Source organism: Panthera uncia, assembly GCF_023721935.1.
Source record: "Panthera uncia isolate 11264 chromosome A1 unlocalized genomic scaffold, Puncia_PCG_1.0 HiC_scaffold_17, whole genome shotgun sequence".
NCBI lineage: Eukaryota > Metazoa > Chordata > Mammalia > Carnivora > Felidae > Panthera > Panthera uncia.
Window position 1 is genome coordinate 120,495,143 of NW_026057577.1, and position 13,516 is coordinate 120,508,658.

The 13,516-nt window shown below is 36.0% G+C and overlaps 1 protein-coding gene across 2 annotated transcripts in view; it reads left to right on the forward strand.

Annotated features, from left to right (window-relative positions):
- The window catches only part of TTC33 (tetratricopeptide repeat domain 33), a 40,251-nt gene extending 27,395 nt beyond the window's left edge, over window positions 1–12,856 (forward strand). For both annotated transcript variants that reach the window (XM_049648733.1, XM_049648732.1), the window contains exons 3-5: window positions 4,528–4,609; window positions 6,062–6,193; window positions 10,263–12,856. In XM_049648733.1, the coding sequence (XP_049504690.1) occupies window positions 4,528–4,609; window positions 6,062–6,193; window positions 10,263–10,616 (568 nt within the window). In that variant the 3' untranslated portion in view covers window positions 10,617–12,856. The remainder of the gene's footprint in view (window positions 1–4,527; window positions 4,610–6,061; window positions 6,194–10,262) is intronic.
- The last annotated feature ends 660 nt before the right edge of the window (window positions 12,857–13,516 follow it).

A 13,516-nucleotide genomic window follows, 5' to 3' on the forward strand; every position in this document is an offset into this window, starting at 1 on the left:
TTGTCCCTCACAGAGGTTTTGAGAATAGTGTTCATGTACATGTTCTTTTATTGTTTACACAGTGCAAATTGAAAGTCATTGTTCATTTGAAGTGGAGCTTTTAAGTGTATTCATTTATGTGCATGCGTTTTGAAGGCTAGATTGAGAAGAGGACACGAGAGGGTTGCTTGTGTTTCATTGTAAGGATTTTCCCCCTTTTCTGTAAGACCTAAAGTAAATATTTTAAAAGTATCATTCTAGTTGTTAAACAGGTAAGCTAGTTTTTGAGGATTGAACAGCTTAAATATGATTTGTATTTTAGGTGTACATAATCTTATCAAAGAGTATTAGGGCCATTTGAATTTTTGATTAGCATAAAGATGGCTAATTTTAAGAACCAAACCAACTGGCAACTGAAGTTATGTTTCCTGTAAAGCTGGCAGGTCATATCAATAGAAAATTGGAAGGGGAGTAGTACAGACAAGGAAATATAGTGTTTATTTCTTCCCTCATTGGCTTTTTGTTAATTAAAGGAAATCAATGAGAATGCTATCTTAAGTTAGACTAACCTTCCTTCTAAGGTGATCTCATTTCCAGTCAGTTTTACATCAAACATAATGTGTGTAGTATATTTGATCTCCAAAATACAATTTTCTTCAATAATTATTCCTGGCCCACTTCCTTCCAAAAGATCATTGTAATGGCCAAAGGGTAATTTTTTCCAGTTTTACTGAGATATAATTGATGTATAACATTGTGTAAGTTTCAAGTGGAGAATGTGATTATTTCATGAACATATATATTGCAAAATAATTATCACAGTAAAAGATAAGTTGACACATCTGTTATCTCATATAATTCCTTTTTGGTGTGTGTGTGTGGTAAGAGCATTTAAGATTTACTCTTAGCAGCTCTTTAAGTGTAATGTCTAACAGGAGAGGATTTATTTGAATGAATTTTGCATTGAAATAGTAGTAATCAGTTACTAAGCATTATGCTATAGAGAGAAGCGTTTGATAATTTAAAGACAAAATAATGTTTCATATGTATGATATACATTAAAACACTTGGAAGAATATACAATAAAAATGTTAACTATGGTTGTCATCTTTTGGTGAAATTATGAGTGTCTTTAATTTCTGTGTGTGTGTGCGCGTGTGTGTGTGCGCACGCGCGTGTGCAATTTCCTTTCTGGTTCTTCTCTATTCGTGTGTTTGGGAAGCAATTTTTTCTATCAAAACAATTATGTCAAAACTGTCGTCATTTACTCAGGTATAGAATATAAGGAAGGCCAGATTTAAGAACATTTTGTGTTAAAAAAAAAAAAAAAATCAAATGCTTTGTGTGAACCAACCACATGTTTTAGTTGCCAGCATAGGTTTGGAGTCCCGGGCCACCATGCTAGATGTGTGTGTGCGGATCAAAGAAGGAAGAGGTCCGCTGGGATCATGCCTTCCTCCTCCTTCCCTTTCTCTCTTATCCACAAGCTGTTGTTTTTATCCCCTTAAGAGTCCACCAGTGAAGTTCAGACTTTCTCATTTCTTCTTTGTAGATCCCTTTTCATCTTCTCCTTTCCTAGCTTGAGTACCAGGTGAGGCCCATGCATCTCTTCTCTGCCATCATTCTTTTTTAAAAGTATGTTTTGCTTAAAGGAGGCTACTTTATCTGGGGGGCTGGGAAAGGAAGGACTATAAGAACGGCATCCTTGAGAGGTTAGCACATGAATCCAAGCAGTGTGATCTGATAGGTGGTGACCCTACAGAAGCAGCTAGTTAATTAATTCTGATAGTTGATGGTGTTTTAGTAAGAGGAGAATTCATAAATAAGAAATTTTAATGGTACCTGAAAAGATACATTAAATGCCTTACTTTGAAGTTCAGTGGGCAGTTTCTAAGCTAACATTAACGTATGAATTATCTAAAAATATCTGTGAGTCTCAGATTCCCATTCAAGGTAACTAGGAGCCAGCAGTGGGACACTGCTGTTTAACCAACCCGTGTCTATCACCTGCTGAGCACAGAGTTTATAGGAAAGTCATGTGGCAGCCATTTAACACCTGTGCCGGCCACGCTTACGGGCATAGCCTGACACCGTGCAGAAGTGTCCGAATATGTGGAAAGCAGAGATGTATGGGCACTCCAGAGTGATCTCAGAGTGAGATGAAGGAAGAGCATTGACAAACAGCAGCCAGTGACACTGCCTGTTTCAACTTTGGGGACCCTGGCTCTAGATACATGCTTGAATTTGGGAAAATCCTTAATAAAGAAATAATTCTCAATTAACGGAGCTCTCAGAGGTTTGATTTGTGACACAATATTGCAATGCAGGCAGAGGCAGAGAGAAACATAGACCATTGGGGCAGCAGGTCATAAAAATGAGGTGAATAATGGCCACACTGTTCCTAAACTTCCAGTAGTCTTTCACCCAGAGTTCAACAGTTTTCAAACAGGTATTTCTTCAGTGCTCAGCAAGAGCCCCTGAAGAAGATACTAACCATGGTCCAGGCAGTAGTTGTGATAGCCTCTCTGCATGTTCACATTTGGTTTGCTTGGAAACAAAGACTACCAGCTTTTGCGGGGTGAATCTTTTTCTGTTTTAATTTTTTAAAGTTTATTTATTTATTTTGAGTGAGAGAAAGAAAGCTGAGTGGGGGAGGGGCAGAGAGGAGAGAGAGAATCCCAAGCAGGCTCCATGTTCAGCACAGAGCCCAACGTGGGGCTCAATCTCACCACCACAAGGTCGTGACCTGAGCCAGTGTCAGGAGTTGAACACTTAACTGACTGAGCGACCCAGGTGCCCTGTGGGATGAATCTTCAGCTTATAGTTATATATAGCCGGCTACTACAAAATAGCAGTAGCCACTGCTACAACCTATCATGGCAGCTAAGGCAGGCTTTGTAAAGCACACTCCCATCATGTCCGCCCTCACCCCTGCTGCTGGCCATGGGGTTGGCTCTGTGGCAAACTTATTTTAAGGTGTCGGTAGCCCATTTGTCATTTGTCAGGCTGGCGTAAGACCCCTGGATGTGACGTTGTCCGTTTGTACTACTAGTAAAGGAACTCTATAGCAAGGTGAAAACAGAACGTACTTTTTTATGTTCTTCACCTTTGTATTTTCTACCAAATTTTGCCTTTATTTCTTTATTTCACCGCCCTCTGTTTAAATAATAATCAGTGCATATTAGCCCATATTTTGGTCATTATGTTTGGTTTGGACCTTCACATTTCCAGTAGGAAATTGTGGAGAAGAACACATACAGAGGAAATAAGGGTCTGGAAAACAGGTAATAATGAGTGATTCAAGAGAAGGCAGCACATGGATAGGGCTTACTACGCTATGAAAGATATTTTCCATGGTTCACAACCTTGGTGTTTATTAGCATTACCTGGTTTAAAAAATATAGATGCCTAGGTCCTATTCTGAGAATATCTGTTTTAGTTGATTGAGGCAGGGGCCAGCTGTGTGGTGTGTGTGTGTGTGGTGTGTGTGTGTGTGTGTGTGTGTGTGTGTGTGTGTGTCATGTTGTGTATTTCTTCCCCTCCAGAATCTCCCTAGATCATTCTGTATGTAGCCAAGAATTAAAACTAGTGGATTATATATTTTCTGTTTAGTGCCAGAAAGCAGAATTAGTAGCACTGGGGGAAAGGTACAAGATAGAAAGTTTCAGCTCATAATGGAAAATATTCTGGTAAATAGAACTTTCTCCTCCTACAGTATTCAAGGATACAAGAGTTAATCACTTGTGAAGGATGCCGTGAGAATGACTGCTTTGGATAACACAAAGGACTCAGTAGTGCCTTCATTTTATTTACAAAAGGAAGTGCTGCGGTGCTTCCACAGATTTGGCAGGTGGCGTGCTAAGACCAGCTTTGGGCAGAGGGAGCCTGAGGTGTCTGTGGCACGTCTTTGTGGAGATGTGAGTTGACCACGCAGCTCTGGAACTCACAAGAGAAACCTGACTAGGAGAACGTGGGTGAAAAGGTGGTGGTGGAAACCACCATCCCTGTACTGTTTATCATTCATTTGACCCCTTTTGTTATAAGCTTACCGTGCGTTACTAGTCCCCGAGTTCCTGGAATTTACGGACAAGGAAGCTTAAATCTGAAGAATCCTTACGCAATTACCAGACAACTTCTTAAATTGTTCTGTGCCTAGATTGCTCAGCCGAGCCCAGGATTACAACTGGATTATAAATTCCTCATTAAAGTCCTTTGCAATACATCTAACATGCATGACAACATTTGCACGTTGAGGTTGATGAAAAAGAGGGAAATTTTGGTGGTGATTTCTCAGCCCAGAAAATAAAATTGGAAAAAGACTTCTAAGATACCTTTTATTTAATTTATGTTTGTCTTTTTTTCTTTTGCCACCCTTTCCTTCATCTCTTAATTTTCTTGCTTTTGTACCATTGTTATTATTGTCATCAGTTCTTGAATAGAGCTATTTCTTGATACACAGTTATTCCTTAGTACCTGATTTTAACATCTGGTCATGTATTCTCAAGGATTTAGTGAAGATAAGATACTAATGTAACTTCACAACCACAGGTATCGAGAGGCGATTCAAAAATGGGACGAAGCACTGCAGTTAACCCCAGATGATGCTACCCTGTACGAGATGAAATCACAGGTAATGGTTATGAAGAATTTCACTTCCATTATGAAATTGTACTATGTTTATATTTGTTTGGTGAATAGAAATGAACCAAAATAGCATTTCTTTCCATTTTCTTTCTCAAATATGTCTTTTTAAATTTTTTTCAATATTTCCTTTATAGAAAACGTGTCACCATATTTATTGCTCTGCCTCTTGCACAACATTAGAAATTCATTTCTTTTCACAACGAAGTTAACTTATTTCAGCCTATGGTAAGATATGAACAGATGGCTATCTTTTAGGAAGTCACTGGTGATTTCTTAAATAAATGAAATGTGTTTGCTTTCCTTGGAAATTAATTATAGTGGACTGACCAATAACTTCATTTCTTCAGAATGAGGGTGGATTCGACTCCGGATGATATGTCTCTAAAAATGGCCTAGTCCTTAGCAAAAGGTCAGAATAGACTCAATTTATTTTTAAAAATAACATTTGAATTTTAAAAATACATTTCTAATATTTTGTGGGAAAGTCTGTAAAGAAAATCTCTGAGCAACTGGATTAAGTTATCCAAAAGACGTAAAAAGTCTCTAATAGAGCATCAAACATATTTTTGGCAGGGAGTAGTCGCGCTTCAGCCTTGATCTACACACCTTACAGGTATCTTTCAGGTAATGATTTCAAACATAGGGCACATTCTTTATCAACTTTGATTTTAGATCAGCCAAGAAAACCCCAAACAATTTATGTCCACTGGATGAAGTACTGCGAAGACCTTCATTTGGTTAAGTCTTTAATTTTCAGTCTTGACTAGATATATATTAAAGGCAGTATTTGTGGTGAACTGTATGAAATAGATTGTTTAACTTGGAACCTGATAATGATAGTTGTGTTACAAATCTTATGAAATGCGAATGGTCCCCAAAATGATAGTTAAAATCTAGCCTTTTCCCATAGATTGAAGTGGAAGGTTCTAGAACTCCCTATTTTTCTGCTTTGTATGGTTTGGAGAACTCAGTTGTGGGGAGGCCTGTGGAATGTTTAAGTGATTTTTGTAGCAGGAAGATGTTTATAGGGTGGTGGTTGAACAAATTTAAATTTGTCTCATTTAACAATGAGACCTGGGATCTCCTGAAAACCACATCATAAATAGAACAATCAGAAGTGGAATTAAGAGTTCAAATAGCTCTGAGCCACCATGGCTAGAGTATGACCACCTTATTTTGACCAGATGGACAACAGGGTTCAGTGACTGAAAAGGAGATGTTTTACATTTTCATAGTTATTTTAGGAATAGGAAGAAGAATATTTGTTCCTGACCCTGATGGGCAGAGGAGTGGGTCAAAACTACTGAAGTGCTATATTTACCAGACTAAAAATATTTTTTTTTTAAATGAAAAGATTTGTTTGCATATGGTTATTCATTAGTAGTTTGCTAGTTTATGAAAATTGCTGACAGGTTTTATTTCTTCTTTTTGGTTATAGGTCCTAATGTCTCTTCATGAAATGTTCCCTGCAGTACATGCAGCTGAAATGGCCGTGCAGAGAAACCCACATTCATGGGAGTCTTGGCAAACTTTGGGACGTGCTCAGCTTGGATTAGGAGAGATAGTCCTGGTAATGAAGTCAGGTTATTATAATGATGAAATTTTGTTTTGTTGTGTTTTTGATTAGCTGAACCAAAAAGTAAATAGCTATTTATCATGTCTATGCAGAGAGTAAATAGCAAATTACCTCTTAAAGGTATTAATCCATAAACACAGATAAAAGTTATTACTGAACATCTTTTCCATTTTATTTTTTTATTTATTTTTTATTTTTTAACGTTTATTTATTTTTGAGACAGAGAGAGACAGAGCATGAATGGGAGAGGGGCAGAGAGAGAGGGAGACACAGAATCCAGAGCAGGCTCCAGGCTCTGAGCCATCAGCCCAGAGCCCGACACGGGGTTCGAACTCATGGACCGGGAGATTGTGACCTGAGCTGAAGTCGGATGCCTAACCAACTGAGCCACCCAGGCGCCCCCATCTTTTCCATTTTAAACATCAATTATATTAGAGTCAGAATATTTTTTCAGGTATTAGACATCATGAAAATTTTTTAAAAATGGCATTTGGTAAACCTTACTGAAATACATATAAAATAAGCAACTCTTAGGTTAGTTTTTTGCAACATTAAGGTCTCCACTTATAAAGTGATGCCAGTAGCACATGGAGACAAAACCCCTAATAGATTATGTAAGGGAAGGAAGAAAGTAGAGTATGGGAGAGTAATGATGATAAATATTTAGACGGAAAAGTTGTCAGGCTTAGTGAGGGGAAAATGGGGCAGGATAGAAGCTTATGAAAGTGGAATACTTATTGTGTTGTTTTGTTATTAATTGGTACATAATGCATTTCTCAACTTGTCTGGACCATAACTTGTAGGAAGCACAGGCTAAATAGATGAGAGGTGGTTAAGACAATTATCCTGTTTTTGTTTTTGTTTCGGCAGGGCTACATATACCTGGCAGCTGACTTCCTCAAGAGTGTTTGCAAATCTAATCTAGTACTGGCAGATTTTGTTTGTCATTAACTAAGATTGTTTCAAGGCTTTATTTGCCTTTTACAGGTAGAAGTAAAACAACAAATAAAAAATTAAAAATGATTTCTTTAAAGGCTAAGGGAATTACTGGTAAAACCTGAATTTAACTTTACTAACAATGGCTTTAGTAAGTTATAGATAACTTAGATTTTTCTGGTACTCTTGTAAATATTATTTCTATTTACCAAAAGGTGTCAAATTCTCAGAAATCATAAATATGGAATTTTGATGAGAGAATAATTGGTTTCAAGTAACTTAAATATGATAATCCAAAATGAGGTTCACACTGATGGAAACCAGTTTAACCGAAGTCCATTTTCCTTTTTTTTTTTTTTTTCTACCTGAAGACTTAAATCATACCAGAGTTGGAGAAAAGAAATTCATGGTATTTTGTTTTCTATAGGTTAACAGGAAAACAAATGGAGCTTATTACCAATACTTACCCCCCATTTCTCCTTTATTTAAAAACTTACAAAGCATTATCACTTTTGCTTGTTAAGTGTCTATGGTAATGTGGAAAAAAATCTCTAGGATGTAATGTTTAGCAAAGACTGCCCAATAGAGAAAGAAACTCTTGCAGGTGACACAGTAGAATGCTTTCAACCAGTCGGTAAAAGTAAAATTGCTTAATATTTTAAGTTGTTTTGAATAAGGGAACCAGTTGTTCAACTCTTATTTTTTTTCCTGTTGATATGGTTCTGCCGATTAAAATTGTGAACTTCTTAGAGGGATTAAAAGTGTTATTTTTTTTTCCCTTAGTTAATGTAATTTTTTAGAGCTCTACTTGGAAAAATCAGAGTGTAATTTTTATGTCAACTTAAGAGATTCTTTTGAAAGACTGGAATGGTAAGAAAAAAATGACTATACTTAAAATGTCATAAAGGAAGGGTCACTATGAGAAATATATTGAAAACATGCTAAAAACTGTAACATCTAGCCATTCTTCCTATATATGTATATATTTGGACAAAAACACAAGAAAATACTTACATAAATAGATCAGGTAGTAAGTTAAAAGTCAATAGTTGGGGATAGCCCCAATAGTAATTATTTAGGTTTTTACATAGAGTTGAGTATTGGAAGTTATCAGTCACTAAGTTCTTCACCTGAAACTAATATTACACTATATGTTAACTAACTGGAATTTAAATAACATGAAACTAAAAAACAAAACACGCCTGGGTGGCTCAGTCGGTTAAGCGTCCAACTTCGGCTCAGGTCTCCCGGTCTGTGAGTTCGAGCCCCACGTCGGGCTCTGTGCTGACAGCTCAGAGCCTGGAACCTGCTTCAGATTCTGTGTCTCCCTCTCTCTCTGCCCCTCCCCTGCTCATGCTCTGTCTCTCTCTGTCCCTCAATAATAAATAAATGTTAAAAAAATTAAAAACAAAACAAAACAAGTTGGCTGTTGGAAAATGATTGTGACTTAGTTTGTTCTTCATTTTACACTTCTAATTGAAGTGTAAATTTAACTTACCAATCGAGATCTTTTTTTTTAATTTTTTTAATGTTTTTATTTATTTATTTTTGAGAGAGAGAGAGAAAGAGAAAGCAGGGGAGGGGCAAAGAGAGAGGGAGACACAGAATCTGAAGCAAGCTCCAGACTCTGAACTCTCAGCACAGAGCCTGATATAGGGCCTAAACCCACGAACCCTGAGACCATGACCTGAGCCAAAGTCAGACGCTTAACCAATTGAACCACCAAAGCGTCCCATCTTTCTTCTTTTTTAATGCAGGCAATTATCTCTATAAAATTCCCTTTTAGTTCTACTTTTGCTCTGTCCCATAAATGTTAATGTGTTACATTTTCATTCTCATTGGTCTCAAGATGTTTTTCCCTTTTGATTTCTTTGACCCATTGGTTGTTCAAGATTGTGTTGTGTAGTTTCTACTTGTTTGTGAATTTCCCAGTTCTTCTTCTGTTGATTTCTAGTTTTATTCTGTTGTTGTCAGAAAACGGGGCTCCTGGGTGGCTCAGTTGGTTAAGCGTCTGACTCTTGATTTCAGCTCAGGTCATGATCTCAGGGTCGTAAGATCAAGCCCCGAGTCAGGCTCCAAGCTGAGTGTGAAGCCTGCTTAAGATTCTCTCCCTCTGTCTCTCTGCCCCTCCCCCACTCACTCTCCTGTACTCACTCTCTCAAAAAGAAGAAAAGATGACATACTTGGTATGATCTTAGTCACCTTAAATTTGTTAAGAAGACTTGTTTTGTGACCTAACATGTGATGCTATCCACTTATCATGTGATCTTTCCTAGAAAATGTTGTTTGTCCTTGAGAACAGTGCGTATTCTGGTGCTGTTGGGTGGAATGTTTTGTATATGTCTGTTCAGTCCCTTTGATTTATAGTGTTGTTCAGGCTCTCTGTTCCCATATTGATCTTCCTTCTGGATGCTGTCTGTATTCATTACTGGGATTTGGGTATTGCAGTCTCCTGCTATTACTTTATTGCTATTTCTCCCTTCACTTTTGTCAGTGTTTACTTTATATATTTAGGTGTTCTGATGTTGGGATGCATATATATTTATGATTGTTATATATTCTGGGTCAATTGACCCTTTTATCATTCTTTAATATCCTTTGTCTCTTGTGACAGTCAATACATGTTAGCATTATGCGGAGCTAAGCTCTTGGCTTCAGAGGTAGGCATTCTTGGTACCTTCCTGATCGTGGTTTAGTCAAGAAATCCCTAGATTCTTATATTTGCTGGTCTGCAGAAGCTGAACAATGCATTCACTCTGTCTTAAACCATATCCTTAATTGTACTTCAGTGGACTTTTACTCCTCAGCAGTGATGTGTCAGTCACTTTCTTTCACACTTCTTTAACTTTTTTTTTTTCATCATAATCATCATGCAGTGTTAAGGGTACAGCCTAAATGTCTGTCCTTGCATTCTAATATGTTTTTTAAACAGATATATATGTATATATCTTATATGCATACATACATATATATACATATTAATATATATTATATATTATATCATATATATACATATATAGTAAAAAAAAGATATAGATGGAAATATTGTGGATTCTATTAAATCCACTCATTTTTTAAAATAAAGCAAAGGAAAAACTCTGATTTTTTTTTTTTTTATCTCCCTTAGGCAATTCGAAGTTTTCAGGTAGCCCTTCACATCTATCCAATGAACCCTGAAATATGGAAAGAAGACCTTTCTTGGGCAAGAACACTCCAGGAGCAGCAGAAGGTAGCACAGAAGATTAAGAAGTGTGACGCATCAGCGGAAATGACACATTTCTCACCAAAGTCAATCCCCGACTATGACTTTGAAAGTGATGAGATTGTTGCTGTTTGTGCAGCAATTGCGGAGAAACAGAAGACAGTTTCAGCAAATAAGACAATGGTTATTGTTTCGGCCTCTGGGACTGTAGAGACGGTCACTGAGAAGGAAGATGGTGCTACACCACCAGATGGCTCTGTTTTTATCAAAGCCCGATAAAAGTAGCAGGAACCCTTTGAATCTGGCTTTTTGATTGCTCTTAAAGTTTGAGGCCTAGGGACATCTACTGTGGAGAGACAGAATAAAACTCCTGTTTGTAAAATGAGTTCTGCAGATGAGGCATATAAAAACTAAATGGTAGAATTATTGTATAGTGTTTGGGCTGTGCTTTGATAAGTTACAATTTAAACTTCTTAAGATTAGAATTGTGAGTACAGTGGGTTTTGATTAATAAACTTAAAAAAATAATCCAAAAATGTAAGTGAACGCATTTTAAAGACACAACTTGAAAAGTGAATTCTCTAATAGTGAATAACTTGATGGCCAGTGTTATTAAAATATTGACTCGTTGGCTTTTGTTTCACGATAAAGGAAGTTGGTGATTTCTTTCCCTCCTAATACTCCTGTTACTATTCACTCTTCTGTTTTTCTGGTTGCATTAGAGGAAGTCTCCCAAAGCTCAAATATTTTTTGACATTTATTTTGCTTCAAAGTTGTCATTTGGTTATTTTTGGAATCTTTGAAAGTTTGGCTGAAAATGCATGCAACTGTATACATTCTAAACATTTTCTGGACTTTCTCTTCATTCTGATTTGTGCTTATATTTTGACTTCAAAATTATTACAACAATGGTAGTTGCCTTCTTCAGTATTAGATATGTGAAATACTGATCAATGTCACAATGATGGTTTTATTGTTTTAGTTGTAAAAGTAGATAGAGTATTCCTTACCACAAGTGAGTCATGTTTAAGATGTGCATTTTTGAAAAATGCGTTTATAGATATGTCATATCAAATTGTACTGGTGCACTGGCCCAGTCGAAAGTATATTTTCTTCTCCTTATTTTTAAAAGCTTAAAAACTCTGAAAAAAACTTACCTTTTGCTTTTAACGTTCCAGCTGATGGTTTGGAATTCTTTTTCTAGATAACTTTTTTGGAACTACTCAATTAAATTACAATTTTAAATAGCTAAATTATGTCTTTCTAAAAAAGTAGGGATGTTTATGAGTGTCAGTGAATGTATATATCTTGGGCATGACATACATAGGAACTGAAACATGACTTAACAGTACAATCCCATGAGTGGAGAAGAATATATTTAAAGAAATATTTCGTTGAAAGGCCACGATCGCATTCACAAATCAATACTGTCATTGCTAATATGAGTTATTTTTATACCACATATATTATAGTACAATTATATAGAACTACTGGGTCCTGTTACTTCTGACACTCAGGAAGCTATTTTTGCTGTAAAATTAATTTTTTCCTTGTCAGAGATGAAAGTAAGCTGTTTTAAAGAATCTTACCTTAACCTGTTGGAGCATGTAAGTAATGGTCTACATTTTTCTGAGATGATTTAAAAAATGTTTCCTTTAGTGGAATGCTTACCTCTTTTTTTTTTTTTTTCAGAGTGTTATATTTTCCCTCAAAGTTACATCAGAAAGTTAGCTGTGGTTAGGTTAGTTTTAGAGTAATTGAAAAACACAAATATTAGTTACATTTTATTTTTTTTAATAAAGGATATTCTCACAGGGTAGATACTTGAGTATATACAGAAGTGAGCATTCACCCTTTGGTATGTGGTTTTGAGTAGTGGGTTTTTGTTTATCGTGTAATTTGTGAATAAATGGTTTTTTCTGCACTTTAAAGATTTGCCTCTGTGTTAGCTTTTGAAAAATTTGATTTATTTAATTTCTTTCTTATGTGAAAATAAAATATGTAAAGCACCTTGTATCTTGCATAGGAAGTACTCAGTAAATGTTAGCTATTTCTATGAAGAACTTGAATTAGTATGGAGATATTTAACCTCAGTTTCTTCTGATTTTAGGAAGGTAGGAGAACTTTGTAATCTTTATCAGAAAGTGAGAAGTCACTACTTTTAGTATTATAGGACAGATGGTTATCAGTTCTTGGCATAACAGGGGGGATTGTTCTTGGCATAAAATCTGTGCCTCAGCCCCAAAAGGGGCAAGACCCAGGATGGAAGGCATGTAGCCACTAAATTCTGTTAACAGAACCTAGTGTTTTTTCTGTATTATGGAGAGGGAAGGCAGCTCATTTATCCATGCTCCAAAGGATTCTCAGCTAGTATCTTCTATGCATGAGGAGAAAAATGCATATATCATTTTGTAAAGATGTGAATAGTGATCTACAGACATTTGCTAAACCTGTTAACTTCACTAACAAATAATTTTGAGTCTGAAAGAAAAATAGTTGATGCTACAGTGATGTAATTTAAGATGTTTAATATACCTTCTGAAATAACACTAAACACTGTATTGAACATAATTTATATTCTTGTTTGAAAATTGTATGGCGTAGATACTCATTAGTCAGAACACCACACATCCAGGTCATGCCTGATAATTTGAGAATCCATATATTATTCTGTAGATGACAGGATTTTAGATTATAGAGTATTTATCCTAAATGTGCTAATAAATACTACATACGCGTTGAAAAATCATGCAAGGTATAAATCACAGAACCCAGATCTGTAATTGGGACCTCGGTGCAAAATTTTATGGTAGTAGTCTTAGCATAAAGACTTTTAAATTGATGTTATTTGGTAAAACTATAATGAAGACTTAACTAAAGAAGCTTTGTCTGAGAAAGCTAAGAGTTTTCATGCTTATAACTGACCAGGATAGCCTCTTCAGTTTGAAAATTATGTTTTATGTAATGACATCAAAAGCTTGTCACTACCGTTCCCAGCAGTAAGAAAAGTTTGTATGCGTGTGTATAGAGGCCTTTTCACAAAGCCTGAAAACACACACACACACACACACACACATATATATATATATATACACCATATATATATATATATACACCATATATATATATATATATATATATATATATATATATATATACACCTTTCTAATTTGACTCTG